Source organism: Neoarius graeffei, chromosome 18, assembly GCF_027579695.1.
Source record: "Neoarius graeffei isolate fNeoGra1 chromosome 18, fNeoGra1.pri, whole genome shotgun sequence".
Lineage (NCBI taxonomy): Eukaryota > Metazoa > Chordata > Actinopteri > Siluriformes > Ariidae > Neoarius > Neoarius graeffei.
In genome coordinates this window covers 61,387,408-61,410,649 of record NC_083586.1, presented here as the reverse complement: position 1 = coordinate 61,410,649, position 23,242 = coordinate 61,387,408, and the positions used below count along the sequence as shown (strand labels likewise).

Sequence of the window (23,242 nt, the reverse complement as noted above, 5' to 3'; positions counted from 1 at the left end):
AATTACTTTGTTCTATTAAAGTTGTCAGTGAGTCAATAAAATTGTGAGATAATAAAGTATTTTTGTTGAATTTTTTTTTTCTATTTTATTTATTTCCATTGGGAGAACAGTTTTTTTTTTTATTTAAAAGCTCCCTAGGCTATGATGTTTAGTAATGTGGACATTAAAACCATGTTAAGTACACAGTGTACCTTTCAGAATGTTGAGAGTAGCCTAAAATTCTATTGAGTTTCTGGGCCTGTTGATCACCAACTAGAAGTGAAATCACCACAGATCCATTGATTTTGGTTGGATTTTTATAGTTTTTTCTGTGGAATCAGTATACTGCGTGGTATAAAGAATGGCATATTGTCTGATGTCATAACTTGGGAGAAAAGTTCATTGCCAATGAAGTAAAGATAAAAATATTGCAAAAAAGTGAAAAAACGCCTAATTTTTTTGCACTAAATGGAGCTAAAATCATGTAGAAATGGGGTTTAAGAATTGTTTTTTCACTGAATGTTGTCAACATATGTGTCCTTTGCACCTGGAAAACATTTATTGACAACTTACCCAAGCCACTGAGGATTTCAGGGAATTTTTCATTTTTCAGAATTTTTCGTCGAAAAATGAAGGGTACATACACTAAAATAGGCACAATTTTTTTTCGCGATATTTCCGACAGAGCAGACCCTCCAATTATTTGTCCTTAGGGATAAAACTATCAAAAAAATCACAAATAAAAAGTATAACAAGCCATGTCAGGTTCAACCCATTTTTGGGACTTTGGCTCCCCAACTATTTATATCTCCTGCAGGTTGTAATAACATTGTGGTAAATTAATGCTAAACCACAAGAAGTACACAGTGTTACATTTCAGAGAAACTCTGGCCTTCTTCTCGCCTCCTCATTGTTGCACACAGGAAATTACATCAGCATCATCAGCAGTGAACAAAGCAACATAAATGTTAGACTTACATTACAGGTATTTAGCAGACACTTTTATCCAGAGCGACATACAACATACCCAGAGCAGCTGGAGGTCAGGTGTCTTGTTCAAGGGCACTTCAGCCATTCCTGCTGGTCCAAGGAATCAAACCAGCGACCTTTTGGTCCCAAAGCTGCTTCTCTAACCTCTAGGCCATGGCTTCCCCATGAATTAGTAAATAATCATGTCGAGTTTCATGTGCTTTTGTTTAATGGTCAGTGTGGATGAGCGTTAAATGGCATCATTTGTCTCACTGCCGCAGTAAACATCTTTATCATATTTGGTCATCATGAGCCTTGTGTGAGTGTGAGAAGAGCGCTGGTCTGAGGTCAGGTTTGTGACCAACTTCTCGATAAACCAGACAGGAAACTGACCCTGAATCAGCACTGAGCTACAGCGGAGCTTCAACACAATGAATAGTCTCCTACAATACAGTAATATTGTTTATAAAATGACAACACGTGTTGAAAATGTTGAGTAAAATCAGTTGCATGTTTCCTGATTAAATAAAAAAGAAAATAAAACATGCAATTTATTTTAAAGTATATAACATGTACATTATAAACATTGGGCCAAAGTGAACAGGGAGTGTCAGTGGTTTGGGTATTTCTTAATACGTAGAGGGAGGAAGGACTGACTCAATCACAAAAGAGGAAGAAACCTGCAAATCAGTGTGAAATTTAAACAGCAGCACATTTGAACTTGGACAAGTTGAACAGTTTAAACCCTCAGAGCTGCTCCTCTTATTTCTGGTTTTCTCTCTCTGGATGCAGGAGATGAACATCTCATAATGAGGTCAGAAAAGATTTTTGTTTGTTTTGTAGTAATTTATTCAGTTTGAATTTTATAATTGTATTACTTGTTTATTCTCTTATGAACTGAAATTAAACTGTGCATTTTTCATAATTTATAAAACAAAACACTCTCAGAGCAACACAAGACTTTCCCCATTCAAAGTAGATTAATTACTTACACACACACACACAATGTGAAATGTATTTTTGTGTCCTGTGCCCCCCCATGTTTTCATTATTGTATTGCTTTTACTTTTGCAAATGACAGCTATTTTATCTCATTTTACTGATTTGATTCAATGATTCCTGTAAATTGAGTTTTGTGAGCTTTGATTCAGTTGATTCATGACTCAGTGGGACACACATCCAAACACTGTGTACAGTAAAGGAAGGAAATGATTCAAAAATTTACATTAATGTTGATGAATCAGAATTTTTTTTAACTTTTTTTTTTTTACATTTTTTTACTCTGAATTATTCTGTAAAAAGTATCTGATTCGTACACATTTGGGAATCGATTCATTTGATTCACTTAAATGATTCTTTTAAAAAAAGAAAGTCTCATATGAGTGTATCCATTGTGCATTGTATATTAAAGAGAGGATTTACAAATATTTTATTTACTCCATGTTATTCCTCCCACACTGAACTGTACAACACATGATGTCTAGAATGGAGAGTTAAAAGTGCTGACTGCAATGTCATCTGAAATTTAAAAAAAAAAAATTTAAACTATTCATGGCATTTTCCTCTGTTTCACAAGAATAATATAATGCGGACAAGATGTGATCATGTTGATGTCCTGAGGGTCGCTCTTCTCCGTTTTGGGACCGTTTTCCTCCCTCTTGAGATAAACAGTGCGGCCCTGCGGAAACAGGAAACAGCCGAACGCGAGGGGCTTTAACTAATTAGCATAACTATGGAACTGCGTCACGCCAAGATGGCGACGTGCAGAAAACATCGTGACTCTGCATCGACCTTGGAGAGTTTTGAGCCGCAGGGATGTAATTTGTGGTTGACATTCACGAATAGATCTGTGAAACAAAAGTCAAATACATCTTTTCTCTGTTCCCGCTTTTGTGTTCTCGTTTCTTTCTCTGTAAGATCAAAACATTAGGTGTAAAACTCCAGACTCAGACTCACCAATCCAAGACAAGTGCTGCAAATTCTTTGTCAGATTTCGCGCCCGCTTCATCCTTCAGTTGATTCCAGTGGTCGATCTGTCCCTTCACAAAAATTCTTGCTGACAACCTTTTGGTTACCGTCACTTTTCTGGAGCGCTTTCTTTCTGATTTACTTTTATATTTTTCTTTTCCTCTGGCGGGAGGGCGGAGTCCACCATGTTTGCCCTCACCGACTTGTTTTAGTTAAAAGTAGGTCAGACACGCCCCACGGTGGTCACGTGATCTTGTTGCTCACTTGCTTCAGCAATCTCCGGAATCGTAAAATGAGAGACGCTTTTTATCTCGGCAAAACATTTACACACAGGATCCACGGTGTGTGTGTGCAGCAGCGAAACATCTCGAAACTCCAACAGCAATAGAAATAGAACATTTTACCCAGAATTCAACTTTGCAATCAGAACCTTTAATGTCCCTGCAGGTGGAAACCCACAGCACTTTGCTTTACATACATTTACAGGGTTCCCACTCGAAGTCCAATGTCAAGTTCACTGACTTTCACTGACTTTCAGTCACTAAACAGCTGGATTTTCATGACCTATAATGAACAGAAAAACAGCTGCCTTTATGCTGAACAGACAAAAACCAGCCACAGTTTTTTAAACCCATCAGTTTGAGCTTTATTTACGAATTCACAGATGTTTTCAGGACAGAAATTAGTTTTCGCTGCTTAAACCCAGTGAAATGCTGCAGGGAAAATATTACCCTTTTACCAAAATGGCAGCGAAAATTTCAACATGATCAAAACAAAATCTCCTGACTTTCCATGACTGGAATAGACTTTTTAAAATTCCATGATATTCCAGAAATTCCATGACCCGTGGGAACCCTGTAATTATGAACACACCACAGATTTAAGGGCGTTTTTATGACATTAAAACTGAACATTATTTTCTCTCTGTGATGTTTATACAGGCAGCAGTGATGACGTCACTCGGATTGACTCCTCCCCTTTCTCTGCTGTTTCTGCTCATGGTTTCAGGTGAGTCATTTGAAAATGTGTGCTGTTTATTTTTCTAAATATATAATATACATGTTCATATTTTTAATGGAGCCTTGAGCTTTATGTCATTAGTGTTTGTTCAGCAGTTCAGGGTTAAATTCCTCTTTTCCACAGCTCTCTCTCTCCTCCCCTTTATCTCTCTCTCTCTCTCTCTCCTTCTGTTTAGTGCTCTCTCTTTCCCCTTTAGTGCTCCCCCCCCTTTAGTCAGTGGCATCAGAAGCATTTTTAATGTGGGGGGGACACACTGGCGGGGGGTCTGGGGGTCGTCCCCCAGAAAATTAATTAATTAGATGCCATTTCCTGCATTCTGGTGTATGTTTAGCAGGTTGTTAAACACCTAATTTTACCTACAAAAGTCACTTAATTCAATGACTATTTTAGAGAGTCAACAATAAATCCTCATTCAACTCGTCCATATATTCATCAGCCTGTTTTTAAACCCACCGCTCTGCCAAAGATAATGAGATGAATGTGACACAGTTTATCACCAACAATGACTTTATGGGTGCATTTTACTTTTTATTTTGTGTTTCCTTTTTTATTTAGTTTTAGATGTAACACAACATGCCACTGCGCCAAGCAATAGTGACACTCAACTGTCTGTTTAAAAATAAGAATATTCATAACTTCACACAATGAACAGGCATGACATGGCATCATGCAAACTTCATAACACACAATCACACTGTGTCAAGCAACGACACATAAAAAATAACTTCACACAATGAACAGGTGCGATTTTGTTCACCACCAACAGTGACTTTAGTGGGTGCGTTTTACTTTTTTCCAATTTAGTGATACGCATAACAAAAATGACATGGCATCATGCAGTCTTCATAAGACAAAATCACACTGTCAAGCAACGACACATAAAAGAGAACTTCACACAATGAACAAGTGCAGTTTTGTCAGCCTACATGCGATGGCGGTACTACAGTAACATTTACAGATCAGTATAACAAATAGATTTATAGATAGAACTCCTTCTTACATTGGTGCCACCACAATTTTATCCCCCTTTCCTTCACAATCCACCTGGAATAACATCCATCTCTCTCCATTGCTTTCCTTTCTACTATTCCTTCCCCAGACACTGATTTCTCATGTTACTTTCCAGAAAACTGGCAAAGACCAGACAAAACAAGTTCTTCACATCACAACAGGGAATCAGTAAATATCATCAGAGCAGACTTGACCTCATTCTTGGCATTACAATAAGGCAGGCCTACTGGGTTTGAATTAAATGATAGCTAACATTAAGCTAGCTGATACATCTCCTAACATTGACTAGCCAGCTAACTGCACTAACATTTCCATTGGGACAAAAAACCCTGTCCTGTGGGGAAATTCTGACTGACTTTCCGCTTCTTTGTAAAGAATGTCCTTATGTCCATTGTGTCTGGGGAGGAGCAAATATTGCAAACAATCCATCATCAACCAAGAATACCCCATTAGGCTAAGCTCATTTCATTGTTTAGTTGAACATTAATTTAACGTGGCCTGGGGTTAATTTTGAGGGGATATAACAAAAGAATAAGATTTTAGCAAAAGCTATCCATTGAGGTGGCAATGGGGCTGACGTCACCTCCTCCACTTTCAAGCAGCTGCACCGAAATGTCTCTGCTCACGCTGAGAGTCACTTCACTCGCGTGCGGTGAGTTGTTGTAGGGAACGCCCGGAAAACCCAGAGTGGATTTTCAGTGGTCTGTGTATTCTCTTATCGATCAAGTGGAATGGATTCTTTCACGAAGCAATAGAAACGGCGCTGGGTGAACTAATGTGTTATGTTAAATGTGGGCGGGTCCAAACGAAGAATTATGAAATGTGAAGGGGACACACCCCTGCCACATTGAATGGTGGCGACACCCATGCCTTTAGTGCTCTCTCCCTCCCTCCCTCTCTCCCCTTTAGTGCTCTCTCTCCCTCCCTCCCTTTATTGCTCTCCCTCCACCAGGCCCGGCGCCAGGAACAGTTTACTAAGGGGGCAATTAGAAATCGCAAGGGGGCAAATATTTTTCATATAGTGTGTAGTAGTGATGGCGGTCTGACAACGTGTTTCAAACAATTAACTGCGCCAACCACAAAACCACGGCCCCGAAGGTTGCTTTAGTCCGGGAAAATCATGTGACATATTACCAGGGCCGTTGCGCTTTATCAACCCCCGTGCCCACCTGTTACCCCTCCCCTCCGATTTTCTCACAGACACGTGTTACAACCGGAAGGATGCCAAACATAAAACAACACACACAAACCTACAGGCAAGTCCTTTAAAATACATACAAATAGCTCCGCGGCATGAAAACAAAACGTCAATGCAAGTCTAAGGTACTTGGCTCGGCGGCCAAAATCATAATTTTAAAACTAGACAGGGACACTCTAACGAGTGCAAACCCCGCCTTTTCCCTATTAAAATACATTGGGCGAAAATTTCGAAGTTCTGCCATGACCTTGACCTTTGACCTCCAAAATTTAATGGTTTCCTTCCTGGGTGATTGGCAACACGTACAAAATTTGGTCCAAATCGATCCATTGGTTCTTGAGATATCTTGCAGACACACAGACAGACAGACAGATACACACACACACAGACTGACGCAGGTGAAAATAATAACCCCTCCGACTACTGTCGGCGGGGTTAAAAATCAACAGACCCCGCGGCTGCACCAGTAATAGCCTTCCTGACTCGCACCGAGTCAACGCTAACCACTTAATCCGCGATCCCAGTTTAGGCGTGTAGGGGACAAAACACTCTGAAGTGATGAATTTTCACCCCCGCTGCATGGGGGGTGACGTCAACGACCCATATTCTTACGCTATTTGCGCACAAAGCGGACCATATATGAACACATACACCAACATAAACGGAGATAAACTTAGCCTACAAAGAAAGAAAATGGATTCACAATATTGTGATTTAATTCGGTGGGGGAAAGACTACTCCCGTAAACTTGACTGCATATTACAGGATATTGCAGAGACAGTGCACTTGTAAGTGTGCATGTAAAACCCCCGCCCGCCCGCCCGCCCGCACGCCCGCCCGCCCGCACGCCCGCCCGCACGCCCGCCCGCACGACCCCTCCCCTTGTCCTTATCACAGGTCTGTGTGTGCGCGGCTGTGTCAGCATTTCACACATACACCCACAATAACTAGTCCCCAGTAGTTAGGATTGATACATATGTCTAAAACAGGGTTAATATTAAATTCAGGCTATTTGAAATAATCCTACCTTAATACAGTTGAATTCTACGATTTATTAATACGTCTATTATACATTATATTTTCATAAGAAAACAATTAAGTGATCTGAGTCTCCGTTGAGGGGCGGGGCTGTAGCCACGAGGGGGCGACGCCCCCTTTCGCCCCCCCAAGACGCCGGGCCTGCCCTCCACCCCTTGAGTGCTCTCTCTCCCTCCCTCCCCCCCTTTAGTGCTCTCTCTACCTCCCTCCCTTTATTGCTCTCCCTCCACCCCTTGAGTGCTCTCTCTCCCTCCCTCCCCCCCTTTAGTGCCCTCTCTCCCTCGCATTTTCCCCTTCAGTGTGCCCTCTCTCCCCCCTTTAGTGCTCTCTTTCTCCCTCCCCTTTAGTGCTCTCTCTCTCCCTCCCCTTTAGTGCTCTCTCTCTTTCTCCCCTTTAGTGCTCTCTCTCTCTCTCCCCCCTTTAGTGCTCTCTCTCTCTCTCTCCCCTTTAGTGCTCTCTCTCTTTCTCCCCTTTAGTGCTCTCTCTCTCTCCCCCCTTTAGTGCTCTCTTTCTCCCTCCCCCTTTAGTGTTCTCTCTCTCTCCCCTCCCTTTAGAGCTCTCTCCCTCCCCTCCCCTTAGCGCTCTCTCCCTCCCCTCCCTTTAGTGCTCTCTCCCTCGCCTCCCCTCCCTTTAGTGCTCTCTCTCCCTTCGTGCTCTCTCCCTTTAGTGCTCTCTCCCTTTAGTGCTCTCCCTCTCCCCTCCCTTTAGAGCTCTCTCCCTCCCCTCCCCTTAGCGCTCTCTCCCTCCCCTCCCTTTAGTGCTCTCTCCCTCGCCTCCCCTCCCTTTAGTGCTCTCTCTCTCCCCTCCCTTTAGTGCTCTCTCCCTCCCTTCCCCTCCCCTTGATACCCTTTCATGCTCTCTCCCTCCCCTCCCCTCCCCTCTCCTCTCTTTAGTGCTCTCTCTCCCCTCCCTTTAGTGCCCTCCCTCCCTCCCCCCTTAGTGCACTCCCTCCCCCTCTTAGTGCACTCCCTCCCCCTCTTAGTGCACTCCCTCCCCCTTTAGCGCTCGCCCCCATTAGCGCTCTCCCCCTCTAGTGCTCTCCCTCTCCCCTCCCTTTAGAGCTCTCTCCCTCCCCTCCCTTTAGTGCTCTCTCCCTCCCCTCCCTTTAGTGCTCTCTCCCTCGCCTCCCCTCCCTTTAGTGCTCTCTCTCTCCCCTCCCTTTAGTGCTCTCTCCCTCCCTTCCCCTCCCCTCCCCTTGATACCCTTTCATGCTCTCTCCCTCCCCTCCCCTCCCCTCCCCTCTCCTCTCTTTAGTGCTCTCTCTCCCCTCCCTCCCTCCCTCCCTCCCCCACTTAGTGCACTCCCTCCCCCCCTTAGTGCACTCCCTCCCCCTTTAGCGCTCGCCCCCATTAGCGCTCTCCCCCTCCCTCCCCCCTTTAGCGCTCCCTCCCCCCCCTTAGCGCTCCCTCCCCCCCTTAGCGCTCTCCCCCCCCCTTAGCGCTCTCCCCCCCTTAGCGCCCTCCCCCTCCCTCCCCCCCTTTAGCGCTCTCCCCCCCCTTTAGCGCTCTCCCCCCCTTAGCGCTCTCCCCCCCCTTTAGCGCTCCCCCCCTTCCCCTCCCCTCCCCTTGATACCCTTTCATGCTCTCTCCCTCCCCTCTCCTCTCTTTAGTGCTCTCTCTCCCCTCCCTTTAGTGCCCTCCCTCCCTCCCCCCCTTAGTGCACTCCCTCCCCCTTTAGCGCTCGCCCCCATTAGCGCTCTCCCCCTCCCTCCCCCCCTTTAGCGCTCTACCCCTTCTCCCCCCCAGCGCGCTCCCCCCTCCCCCCCTTTAGCGCTCTCCCCCTCCCCCCCCTTTAGCGCTCTCCCCCTCCCCCCCTTAGCGCCCTCCCTCCCCCCCCCCCCTTTAGCACCCTCCCTCCCCCCCTTTAGCGCTCTCCCCCCCTTTAGCGCTCTCCCCCCCCTTTAGCGCTCCCCCCCTTTAGCGCTCTCCCCCCCTTTAGCGCTCTCTCCCTCGCCTCCCCTCCCCTCCCTTTAGTGCTCTCTCTCTCCCCTCCCTTTAGTGCTCTCTCTCTCCCCTCCCTTTAGTGCTCTCTCCCTCCCCTCCCTTTAGTGCTCTCTCCCTCCCCTCCCTTTAGTGCTCTCTCCCTCCCTCCCTTCCTTCCCCTCCCCTCGATACCCTTTCATGCTCTCTCCCTCCCCTCCCCTCCCCTCCCCTCTCTTTAGTGCTCTCTCTCCCCTCCCTCCCCTCCCTTTAGTGCCCTCCCTCCCTCCCTTTAGTGCCCTCCCTCCCCCCCTTAGTGCACTCCCTCCCCCTTTAGCACTCGCCCCCTTTAGCGCTCCCCCCCTCCCTCCCCCCAGCGCGCTCCCCCTCTCTCCCTCCCTCCCCCCCTCCCTCCCCCCCAGCGCGCTCCCCCTCTCTCCCTCCCTCCCCCCCTCCCTCCCCCCCAGCGCGCTCCCCCTCTCTCCCTCCCTCCCCCCCCAGCGCTCTCCCCCTTAGCGCCCTCCCCCCCCTTTAGCGCGCTCCCCCTCTAGCGCTCTCCCCCTCCCTCCCCCCTCTAGCGCTCTCCCCCCTCCCCCCCTTTAGCGCTCTCCCCCCTCCCCCCCTTTAGCGCTCTCCCCCCCTTTATAGTAGCTAGTATGTTACTGTAGCAATGTTTACGTTCAGTCATTTGGATGACTGTTAAAACCTTTCAGTCTCAAGTTTTTCCTTTACTGTATTTACTAGTTTACTGTAATTATGATCCGGCAGCTATTTACAACAGATCCAGTGTAAATAGCTGCCGGAGCGTGCTCCGGCTTGCTCCCCCTCAAATTAAGCAGCGCGCTCCGGCTTGCTCCCCCTCAAATTAAGCAGCGCGCTCCGGCTTGCTCCCGGAGCACTCCGGGAGCATGCAGGAGCGCGCTGCTTAATTTGAGGGGGAGCAAGCCGGAGCGCGCTCCGGCAGCTATTTACACTGGATCCGGTGTAAATAGCTGCCGGATCATAATTACAGTAAACTAGTAAATACAGTAAAGGAAAAACTTGAGACTGAAAGGTTTTAACAGTCATCCAAATGACTGAACGTAAACATTGCTACAGTAACATACTAGCTACTATGTTGTTGACATTAGCTAGCTTGACCTTCAAAATGGCGGACACCGGGGCGTCACGTGACCTTGTGACGTCAGGTGAAATGCCTCAGTTGGTGAGCTGAGTTCATTAGTGTGTCTCTCAGAAAGAGCTGGGATTCCCACCATGTCCTCCAATCCTGGACCTTCATCACATTCTGATCTGTTTCAGGTCTCCAGGGTCTGTTTTATATAAACCACACTGAGTGCTGAGGCTGAGACCTTCACTACTGAATAACATGACAAATAACAGAGTAAACACTGCTTTAATGGTGGAATCTTCTACATGTTTAGAAATTCTTGAGTATTTTCAGAAACGTCAACAGGACGCTCACTGCGTTTCCAGTATTCAGGACATCTGTCTTTTAAAAAGGAGTAAATAGTGCCATCTAGAGGCAGGATCACATAACTGCAGCATCATTGAAGGGTTTCAAAAGGAAAGCATGTTTTCCCAAAGGCCAAAATAATGGAATTAAAAATATTATAAAGAGCAGTAAACATTAATAAATGAAATAAAGTTAGTGTTTATTGTGATGACCCTTTGCGTTAGGAAAAAAATAATCTCAGGGACAATATGTGCAGTTTTATAAGGAAATGAGCTGGTGAGTTTGGGTTGTGGGTTTGTCTGGGAAAATGCAGCCATATTCTGAAGTTGAAATGTTGGTTATGAGTCACAATTAATATCATATTTTGACTTATTTAAAAGTAAAAATAAAGCATTTTTCAGCATCACATTACTGTGTTTCAACAATCCATTTGTTTATAAAGTTGAAAGTTTAAAATTAAAAGTTATAAATGCTGAGATAATAGCTCTCTGCTATGCAACAAACTAGCAGGTTGTACATTTTATCAGTTTATAATTACATTTAATGTTGAACTTTCTAGTTTGTCTTGTCGTGTTCATGACATGGAGTGTTTATAATCCTGCTAATTATGGAAATCAAACATGTTTAATTGCTTAAGTACATTTTACCAAATCAGGTGGGCTAATAACATGGTGCTGTTTACCAGTTCGTGTCGATATAAAGCTGTCTGTTAGCTGAACACTGCAGCTTTTAGTCGGGGAGCCAAAGTCTCAAAAACCCTTTAAAATGGGTTGAACCTGACATGGCTTGTTATACTTTTTATTTGTGATTTATTTGATAGTTTTATCCCTAAGGACAAATAATTGGAGGGTCTGCTCTGTCGGAAATATCGCGAAAAAAAATTGTGCTTATTTTAGTGTATGTACCCTTCATTTTTCGACGAAAAATTCTGAAAAATGAAAAATTCCCTGAAATCCTCAGTGGCTTGGGTAAGTTGTCAATAAATGCTTTCCAGGTGCAAAGGACACATATGTTGACAACATTCAGTGAAAAAACAATTCTTAAACCACATTTCTACATGATTTTGGCTCCATTTAATGCAAAAAAATTAGGCGTTTTTTCACTTTTTTGCAATATTTTCATCTTTATTTCATTGGCAATCAACCTTTTCCCCAAGTTATGACATCAGACAATATGCCATTCTTTTTACCAAACAGTATACTGATTCCACAGAAAAAACTATAAAAATCCAACCAAAATCAATGGATCTGTGGTGATTTCACTTCTAGTTGGTGATCAACAGGCCCAGAAACTCAATAGAATTTCAGGCTACAATCAAAATTCTGAAAGGCACACTGAATACTTAGCAATATGACACACATTCTCTCTCTCTCTCTCTCTCTCTCTCTCTCTCACACACACACACACACACACACACGAGTAATTTGGGGATCCTACAATGATTTGCACCCCTGTGACACCCCCCACAGCACCCATTTATCTGAGGTAAGTTTTATGTTTTGCCTTACTTTCTCTATGGCTATGGCTTAAATGTCATGAAACTTATACCATCTGTGTGTAATTAAATCTAATTTAAGAGTGTTTATTTACAATTTACATTCTACTATTTTGTACACATATCATCAATATCTGAGCTACCAAGTTGCATCTGTTAGTTAGCAAGCTTATTAGCTAATGCTATTACAGCTATACCTAATTACTGGTTTGGTAGATTGAGGGTACTGAAGCATGAATTTTAAACGTATATCACCTAAATATGTCAAAGGAAGTAGTAAATTATTTCTTGTCTGTCCTAAAGTTAGCATAACATAGCTTAATGATTAACTTAGCATGCTGAGGCTAGCTGATGATGGCATGATATTAAGGGTGAAGGAACACTTTCGAATATACAGCTGAACTTGTAAGAACAATGTAAAACACATGGTTAAGCATTATATTTGATTTGATTTTGTAAATAAATATAATGTAAATAAATAAATACAGGGTGTCCCAATAAAATTTACACACACTTTAAATCTATGTAGAATAGGTGTTTTTCGAAATTCATGTAATTTTCAAAGTGCAATGGAATGTACAGTCATCATTTTATTGTTTTATCACCACCTGTTTTCAAACTGACATCCATTCTGGTCCAGGCACTGTTGACAACCTGAATCACACATAATTCTATCAGATTTTTTGTGCTTTCACTCCCAATGGTTTCACTTTCAGTGACTGTTGCAGGTCCATGGGCATTAGATATCAGTTTGAGAATCAGTGGTGTCAAAACATTAAATTGGTGTCTGTAAATTCTTTTACACTTTGAGAATTACATGGCATGTCCATGGCATTCAAAACCAAACAGGTCTATGAGGAGGAGAGTGCAGTTATGAGGAACCTGTACTTTGTTCATGACTTAGAGGAAGACAGGAAGGTGGAAGTGTTTAGCCATGAATGGACAAGTTGCCCTGCCTCCCTGTTTGAGCCAGATCCATCCCTTGACCAAAGGTATGGTATGCGCAAAAGAAACAAGGCAGACTACCTGGCTGCAATTAAGACTGACCTTGGCAGCTCATGGGGGGGGAAGTGGACACACTACCACCGTCTGACAAGCCTGTTGTAATGGTAGTTGATGCCATGGCATTCATTCAACGTTACCAGCATCTTGGGAGCAGCACCTTCTATGAACTGCAAGGGAATTATCTGAGGCAGCTACTTGGAATGCTCCCAGACCAGTGTGACTGCATCCACCTTGTTGGTGATAGATATGATTTCTCTCCAGCTGAAAGTCTGAAACATGAGGAGCGAGAGAAGAGGATGAAGACCTGCCCCAGCAAAATGAAGGAGTATAAGCCACATGACACACTCCCTGTACCTGAATGGAAAGGCTTCATTCACAATCCACGGAATAAAGCTAATCTGTTGAACTACCTGGGGGAAGCATGGACTGCTCAGAACAAGTCACTTCCTGCAGGGTGCACACTTATTCTTGGTGGAGTCTTTTGTGATCCTGGTCGCACTGTGCTCTTGTCAGCAAATTGTCAGATTGAGCTTCCAGAACTTTCCTGTGAAAAACATGAGGAGGCAGATACTAGAATGTTTGCTCACATTGCATATTCAGTACGCATTATGCACCACAAACGGGCTGTGGTAGTTGCAACTGACACAGATGTGATCATGATGTGCATCTACTACATCAGACACATGATTGGGCTGCAGGAGCTGTGGGTGAAGATGAATGACAACTTCCTACCTGTTCATGCCATGACAGAAGCTCTGGCAGGGAAGTATGACACTGCACCTGCAGAATTTACATCCATTCTCCTCAGCACGTACATACTTACTGGATGTGACACAGTGAGCTATCTTTACAGAAGAGGGAAAAGGCGGGCCTACACAACTACCATTAAACACCTGACAGACCTTCTGCCACTCTGCAGGTACGGTGACCCTGAGGAAAGCCTAGATGTTCAGGAAGAGGTCATCACAGCAGCACGTCAATATATGGTGTGTCTTTATGACAGGAGTGACTTTGTTGGGACACTGGATGCCCTGCGAGCCCATCTCTTTGTTAACATCAAAGGAGACATGCGTTGCCTTCCTCCAACAGAAGATGCCTTCTTATTACACCTTCGCCATGCTCTTCATCAATTAGCTGTGTGTAAGCGGGCGCACCTGGTTCAGCCAAACCACCCAGCTGCTACTGAGTTTGGGAGGCAACTTGTAAACGGCAAATTGGTGCCAGTTATGATGCTGAAAGAGGCAAAACCATCGGAACTCAAACTCAGCAAATACTGCAACTGCAAGAAGAGCATGTGTGCCCGAGGATGCTCCTGTGCAAGAGCAAATGTGAGGTGTGGCATTGCATGCCTCTGCACCGGGGACCCCAACAGATGTTCAAGGATTGAACTTGCGCTTGAAGAAAGAGACATGTAAGTTGACTGTGTGTGTGTGTGTGTGTGTGTGTGTACACGTGTGTACACGTGTGTACATCAATGTGGAGGGGGGCATCTTTTATCCAGCTGCTGTATGACCCACCCCGTCGGTCTTGTTTGTTGTCTCATCAGGTGACAGGAAGGATCTGCAGTGTGCCACCCTCCTGATTATCCCAATTCACAGGGACTCACGCAGGGACCCCACGTTTACTTTTAAATTACTTTGTTCTATTAAAGTTGTCAGTGAGTCAATAAAATTGTGAGATAATAAAGTATTTTTGTTGAATTTTTTTTTTTCTATTTTATTTATTTCCATTGGGAGAACAGTTTTTTTTTTTATTTAAAAGCTCCCTAGGCTATGATGTTTAGTAATGTGGACATTAAAACCATGTTAAGTACACAGTGTACCTTTCAGAATGTTGAGAGTAGCCTAAAATTCTATTGAGTTTCTGGGCCTGTTGATCACCAACTAGAAGTGAAATCACCACAGATCCATTGATTTTGGTTGGATTTTTATAGTTTTTTCTGTGGAATCAGTATACTGCGTGGTATAAAGAATGGCATATTGTCTGATGTCATAACTTGGGAGAAAAGTTCATTGCCAATGAAGTAAAGATAAAAATATTGCAAAAAAGTGAAAAAACGCCTAATTTTTTTGCACTAAATGGAGCTAAAATCATGTAGAAATGGGGTTTAAGAATTGTTTTTTCACTGAATGTTGTCAACATATGTGTCCTTTGCACCTGGAAAACATTTATTGACAACTTACCCAAGCCACTGAGGATTTCAGGGAATTTTTCATTTTTCAGAATTTTTCGTCGAAAAATGAAGGGTACATACACTAAAATAGGCACAATTTTTTTTCGCGATATTTCCGACAGAGCAGACCCTCCAATTATTTGTCCTTAGGGATAAAACTATCAAAAAAATCACAAATAAAAAGTATAACAAGCCATGTCAGGTTCAACCCATTTTTGGGACTTTGGCTCCCCAACTATTTATATCTCCTGCAGGTTGTAATAACATTGTGGTAAATTAATGCTAAACCACAAGAAGTACACAGTGTTACATTTCAGAGAAACTCTGGCCTTCTTCTCGCCTCCTCATTGTTGCACACAGGAAATTACATCAGCATCATCAGCAGTGAACAAAGCAACATAAATGTTAGACTTACATTACAGGTATTTAGCAGACACTTTTATCCAGAGCGACATACAACATACCCAGAGCAGCTGGAGGTCAGGTGTCTTGTTCAAGGGCACTTCAGCCATTCCTGCTGGTCCAAGGAATCAAACCAGCGACCTTTTGGTCCCAAAGCTGCTTCTCTAACCTCTAGGCCATGGCTTCCCCATGAATTAGTAAATAATCATGTCGAGTTTCATGTGCTTTTGTTTAATGGTCAGTGTGGATGAGCGTTAAATGGCATCATTTGTCTCACTGCCGCAGTAAACATCTTTATCATATTTGGTCATCATGAGCCTTGTGTGAGTGTGAGAAGAGCGCTGGTCTGAGGTCAGGTTTGTGACCAACTTCTCGATAAACCAGACAGGAAACTGACCCTGAATCAGCACTGAGCTACAGCGGAGCTTCAACACAATGAATAGTCTCCTACAATACAGTAATATTGTTTATAAAATGACAACACGTGTTGAAAATGTTGAGTAAAATCAGTTGCATGTTTCCTGATTAAATAAAAAAGAAAATAAAACATGCAATTTATTTTAAAGTATATAACATGTACATTATAAACATTGGGCCAAAGTGAACAGGGAGTGTCAGTGGTTTGGGTATTTCTTAATACGTAGAGGGAGGAAGGGACTGACTCAATCACAAAAGAGGAAGAAACCTGCAAATCAGTGTGAAATTTAAACAGCAGCACATTTGAACTTGGACAAGTTGAACAGTTTAAACCCTCAGAGCTGCTCCTCTTATTTCTGGTTTTCTCTCTCTGGATGCAGGAGATGAACATCTCATAATGAGGTCAGAAAAGATTTTTGTTTGTTTTGTAGTAATTTATTCAGTTTGAATTTTATAATTGTATTACTTGTTTATTCTCTTATGAACTGAAATTAAACTGTGCATTTTTCATAATTTATAAAACAAAACACTCTCAGAGCAACACAAGACTTTCCCCATTCAAAGTAGATTAATTACTTACACACACACACACACACACACACACACACACACACACACACAATGTGAAATGTATTTTTGTGTCCTGTGCCCCCCCATGTTTTCATTATTGTATTGCTTTTACTTTTGCAAATGACAGCTATTTTATCTCATTTTACTGATTTGATTCAATGATTCCTGTAAATTGAGTTTTGTGAGCTTTGATTCAGTTGATTCATGACTCAGTGGGACACACATCCAAACACTGTGTACAGTAAAGGAAGGAAATGATTCAAAAATTTACATTAATGTTGATGAATCAGAATTTTTTTTAACTTTTTTTTTTTTTTTACATTTTTTTACTCTGAATTATTCTGTAAAAAGTATCTGATTCGTACACATTTGGGAATCGATTCATTTGATTCACTTAAATGATTCTTTTAAAAAAAGAAAGTCTCATATGAGTGTATCCATTGTGCATTGTATATTAAAGAGAGGATTTACAAATATTTTATTTACTCCATGTTATTCCTCCCACACTGAACTGTACAACACATGATGTCTAGAATGGAGAGTTAAAAGTGCTGACTGCAATGTCATCTGAAATTTAAAAAAAAAAAATTTAAACTATTCATGGCATTTTCCTCTGTTTCACAAGAATAATATAATGCGGACAAGATGTGATCATGTTGATGTCCTGAGGGTCGCTCTTCTCCGTTTTGGGACCGTTTTCCTCCCTCTTGAGATAAACAGTGCGGCCCTGCGGAAACAGGAAACAGCCGAACGCGAGGGGCTTTAACTAATTAGCATAACTATGGAACTGCGTCACGCCAAGATGGCGACGTGCAGAAAACATCGTGACTCTGCATCGACCTTGGAGAGTTTTGAGCCGCAGGGATGTAATTTGTGGTTGACATTCACGAATAGATCTGTGAAACAAAAGTCAAATACATCTTTTCTCTGTTCCCGCTTTTGTGTTCTCGTTTCTTTCTCTGTAAGATCAAAACATTAGGTGTAAAACTCCAGACTCAGACTCACCAATCCAAGACAAGTGCTGCAAATTCTTTGTCAGATTTCGCGCCCGCTTCATCCTTCAGTTGATTCCAGTGGTCGATCTGTCCCTTCACAAAAATTCTTGCTGACAACCTTTTGGTTACCGTCACTTTTCTGGAGCGCTTTCTTTCTGATTTACTTTTATATTTTTTTTTTCCTCTGGCGGGAGGGCGGAGTCCACCATGTTTGCCCTCACCGACTTGTTTTAGTTAAAAGTAGGTCAGACACGCCCCACGGTGGTCACGTGATCTTGTTGCTCACTTGCTTCAGCAATCTCCGGAATCGTAAAATGAGAGACGCTTTTTATCTCGGCAAAACATTTACACACAGGATCCACGGTGTGTGTGTGCAGCAGCGAAACATCTCGAAACTCCAACAGCAATAGAAATAGAACATTTTACCCAGAATTCAACTTTGCAATCAGAACCTTTAATGTCCCTGCAGGTGGAAACCCACAGCACTTTGCTTTACATACATTTACAGGGTTCCCACTCGAAGTCCAATGTCAAGTTCACTGACTTTCACTGACTTTCAGTCACTAAACAGCTGGATTTTCATGACCTATAATGAACAGAAAAACAGCTGCCTTTATGCTGAACAGACAAAAACCAGCCACAGTTTTTTAAACCCATCAGTTTGAGCTTTATTTACGAATTCACAGATGTTTTCAGGACAGAAATTAGTTTTCGCTGCTTAAACCCAGTGAAATGCTGCAGGGAAAATATTACCCTTTTACCAAAATGGCAGCGAAAATTTCAACATGATCAAAACAAAATCTCCTGACTTTCCATGACTGGAATAGACTTTTTAAAATTCCATGATATTCCAGAAATTCCATGACCCGTGGGAACCCTGTAATTATGAACACACCACAGATTTAAGGGCGTTTTTATGACATTAAAACTGAACATTATTTTCTCTCTGTGATGTTTATACAGGCAGCAGTGATGACGTCACTCGGATTGACTCCTCTCCTTTCTCTGCTGTTTCTGCTCATGGTTTCAGGTGAGTCATTTGAAAATGTGTGCTGTTTATTTTTCTAAATATATAATATACATGTTCATATTTTTAATGGAGCCTTGAGCTTTATGTCATTAGTGTTTGTTCAGCAGTTCAGGGTTAAATTCCTCTTTTCCACAGCTCTCTCTCTCCTCCCCTTTATCTCTCTCTCTCTCCTTCTGTTTAGTGCTCTCTCTTTCCCCTTTAGTGCTCCCCCCCCTTTAGTCAGTGGCATCAGAAGCATTTTTAATGTGGGGGGGACACACTGGCGGGGGGTCTGGGGGTCGTCCCCCAGAAAATTAATTAATTAGATGCCATTTCCTGCATTCTGGTGTATGTTTAGCAGGTTGTTAAACACCTAATTTTACCTACAAAAGTCACTTAATTCAATGACTATTTTAGAGAGTCAACAATAAATCCTCATTCAACTCGTCCATATATTCATCAGCCTGTTTTTAAACCCACCGCTCTGCCAAAGATAATGAGATGAATGTGACACAGTTTATCACCAACAATGACTTTATGGGTGCATTTTACTTTTTATTTTGTGTTTCCTTTTTTATTTAGTTTTAGATGTAACACAACATGCCACTGCGCCAAGCAATAGTGACACTCAACTGTCTGTTTAAAAATAAGAATATTCATAACTTCACACAATGAACAGGCATGACATGGCATCATGCAAACTTCATAACACACAATCACACTGTGTCAAGCAACGACACATAAAAAATAACTTCACACAATGAACAGGTGCGATTTTGTTCACCACCAACAGTGACTTTAGTGGGTGCGTTTTACTTTTTTCCAATTTAGTGATACGCATAACAAAAATGACATGGCATCATGCAGTCTTCATAAGACAAAATCACACTGTCAAGCAACGACACATAAAAGAGAACTTCACACAATGAACAAGTGCAGTTTTGTCAGCCTACATGCGATGGCGGTACTACAGTAACATTTACAGATCAGTATAACAAATAGATTTATAGATAGAACTCCTTCTTACATTGGTGCCACCACAATTTTATCCCCCTTTCCTTCACAATCCACCTGGAATAACATCCATCTCTCTCCATTGCTTTCCTTTCTACTATTCCTTCCCCAGACACTGATTTCTCATGTTACTTTCCAGAAAACTGGCAAAGACCAGACAAAACAAGTTCTTCACATCACAACAGGGAATCAGTAAATATCATCAGAGCAGACTTGACCTCATTCTTGGCATTACAATAAGGCAGGCCTACTGGGTTTGAATTAAATGATAGCTAACATTAAGCTAGCTGATACATCTCCTAACATTGACTAGCCAGCTAACTGCACTAACATTTCCATTGGGACAAAAAACCCTGTCCTGTGGGGAAATTCTGACTGACTTTCCGCTTCTTTGTAAAGAATGTCCTTATGTCCATTGTGTCTGGGGAGGAGCAAATATTGCAAACAATCCATCATCAACCAAGAATACCCCATTAGGCTAAGCTCATTTCATTGTTTAGTTGAACATTAATTTAACGTGGCCTGGGGTTAATTTTGAGGGGATATAACAAAAGAATAAGATTTTAGCAAAAGCTATCCATTGAGGTGGCAATGGGGCTGACGTCACCTCCTCCACTTTCAAGCAGCTGCACCGAAATGTCTCTGCTCACGCTGAGAGTCACTTCACTCGCGTGCGGTGAGTTGTTGTAGGGAACGCCCGGAAAACCCAGAGTGGATTTTCAGTGGTCTGTGTATTCTCTTATCGATCAAGTGGAATGGATTCTTTCACGAAGCAATAGAAACGGCGCTGGGTGAACTAATGTGTTATGTTAAATGTGGGCGGGTCCAAACGAAGAATTATGAAATGTGAAGGGGACACACCCCTGCCACATTGAATGGTGGCGACACCCATGCCTTTAGTGCTCTCTCCCTCCCTCCCTCTCTCCCCTTTAGTGCTCTCTCTCCCTCCCTCCCTTTATTGCTCTCCCTCCACCAGGCCCGGCGCCAGGAACAGTTTACTAAGGGGGCAATTAGAAATCGCAAGGGGGCAAATATTTTTCATATAGTGTGTAGTAGTGATGGCGGTCTGACAACGTGTTTCAAACAATTAACTGCGCCAACCACAAAACCACGGCCCCGAAGGTTGCTTTAGTCCGGGAAAATCATGTGACATATTACCAGGGCCGTTGCGCTTTATCAACCCCCGTGCCCACCTGTTACCCCTCCCCTCCGATTTTCTCACAGACACGTGTTACAACCGGAAGGATGCCAAACATAAAACAACACACACAAACCTACAGGCAAGTCCTTTAAAATACATACAAATAGCTCCGCGGCATGAAAACAAAACGTCAATGCAAGTCTAAGGTACTTGGCTCGGCGGCCAAAATCATAATTTTAAAACTAGACAGGGACACTCTAACGAGTGCAAACCCCGCCTTTTCCCTATTAAAATACATTGGGCGAAAATTTCGAAGTTCTGCCATGACCTTGACCTTTGACCTCCAAAATTTAATGGTTTCCTTCCTGGGTGATTGGCAACACGTACAAAATTTGGTCCAAATCGATCCATTGGTTCTTGAGATATCTTGCAGACACACAGACAGACAGACAGATACACACACACACAGACTGACGCAGGTGAAAATAATAACCCCTCCGACTACTGTCGGCGGGGTTAAAAATCAACAGACCCCGCGGCTGCACCAGTAATAGCCTTCCTGACTCGCACCGAGTCAACGCTAACCACTTAATCCGCGATCCCAGTTTAGGCGTGTAGGGGACAAAACACTCTGAAGTGATGAATTTTCACCCCCGCTGCATGGGGGGTGACGTCAACGACCCATATTCTTACGCTATTTGCGCACAAAGCGGACCATATATGAACACATACACCAACATAAACGGAGATAAACTTAGCCTACAAAGAAAGAAAATGGATTCACAATATTGTGATTTAATTCGGTGGGGGAAAGACTACTCCCGTAAACTTGACTGCATATTACAGGATATTGCAGAGACAGTGCACTTGTAAGTGTGCATGTAAAACCCCCGCCCGCCCGCCCGCCCGCACGCCCGCCCGCACGACCCCTCCCCTTGTCCTTATCACAGGTCTGTGTGTGCGCGGCTGTGTCAGCATTTCACACATACACCCACAATAACTAGTCCCCAGTAGTTAGGATTGATACATATGTCTAAAACAGGGTTAATATTAAATTCAGGCTATTTGAAATAATCCTACCTTAATACAGTTGAATTCTACGATTTATTAATACGTCTATTATACATTATATTTTCATAAGAAAACAATTAAGTGATCTGAGTCTCCGTTGAGGGGCGGGGCTGTAGCCACGAGGGGGCGACGCCCCCTTTCGCCCCCCCAAGACGCCGGGCCTGCCCTCCACCCCTTGAGTGCTCTCTCTCCCTCCCTCCCCCCCTTTAGTGCTCTCTCTACCTCCCTCCCTTTATTGCTCTCCCTCCACCCCTTGAGTGCTCTCTCTCCCTCCCTCCCCCCCTTTAGTGCCCTCTCTCCCTCGCATTTTCCCCTTCAGTGTGCCCTCTCTCCCCCCTTTAGTGCTCTCTTTCTCCCTCCCCTTTAGTGCTCTCTCTCTCCCTCCCCTTTAGTGCTCTCTCTCTTTCTCCCCTTTAGTGCTCTCTCTCTCTCTCCCCCCTTTAGTGCTCTCTCTCTCTCTCTCCCCTTTAGTGCTCTCTCTCTTTCTCCCCTTTAGTGCTCTCTCTCTCTCCCCCCTTTAGTGCTCTCTTTCTCCCTCCCCCTTTAGTGTTCTCTCTCTCTCCCCTCCCTTTAGAGCTCTCTCCCTCCCCTCCCCTTAGCGCTCTCTCCCTCCCCTCCCTTTAGTGCTCTCTCCCTCGCCTCCCCTCCCTTTAGTGCTCTCTCTCCCTTCGTGCTCTCTCCCTTTAGTGCTCTCTCCCTTTAGTGCTCTCCCTCTCCCCTCCCTTTAGAGCTCTCTCCCTCCCCTCCCCTTAGCGCTCTCTCCCTCCCCTCCCTTTAGTGCTCTCTCCCTCGCCTCCCCTCCCTTTAGTGCTCTCTCTCTCCCCTCCCTTTAGTGCTCTCTCCCTCCCTTCCCCTCCCCTTGATACCCTTTCATGCTCTCTCCCTCCCCTCCCCTCCCCTCTCCTCTCTTTAGTGCTCTCTCTCCCCTCCCTTTAGTGCCCTCCCTCCCTCCCCCCTTAGTGCACTCCCTCCCCCTCTTAGTGCACTCCCTCCCCCTCTTAGTGCACTCCCTCCCCCTTTAGCGCTCGCCCCCATTAGCGCTCTCCCCCTCTAGTGCTCTCCCTCTCCCCTCCCTTTAGAGCTCTCTCCCTCCCCTCCCTTTAGTGCTCTCTCCCTCCCCTCCCTTTAGTGCTCTCTCCCTCGCCTCCCCTCCCTTTAGTGCTCTCTCTCTCCCCTCCCTTTAGTGCTCTCTCCCTCCCTTCCCCTCCCCTCCCCTTGATACCATTTCATGCTCTCTCCCTCCCCTCCCCTCCCCTCCCCTCCCCTCCCCTCTCCTCTCTTTAGTGCTCTCTCTCCCCTCCCTCCCTCCCTCCCTCCCCCACTTAGTGCACTCCCTCCCCCCCTTAGTGCACTCCCTCCCCCTTTAGCGCTCGCCCCCATTAGCGCTCTCCCCCT

General features: G+C 44.0%; 1 protein-coding gene across 1 annotated transcript in view; it reads left to right on the top strand.

The window, feature by feature from the left end:
* Nucleotides 1–16,383: 16,383 nt before the first annotated feature.
* Nucleotides 16,384–23,242, top strand: part of LOC132866401 (B-cell receptor CD22-like) — a 54,017-nt gene continuing 47,158 nt past the window's right edge. Inside the window, exons 1-2 of the mRNA XM_060899166.1 lie at nt 16,384–16,449; nt 18,576–18,642. Of these exons, the coding sequence (XP_060755149.1) occupies nt 18,585–18,642 (58 nt within the window). The 5' untranslated portion in view covers nt 16,384–16,449; nt 18,576–18,584. The remainder of the gene's footprint in view (nt 16,450–18,575; nt 18,643–23,242) is intronic.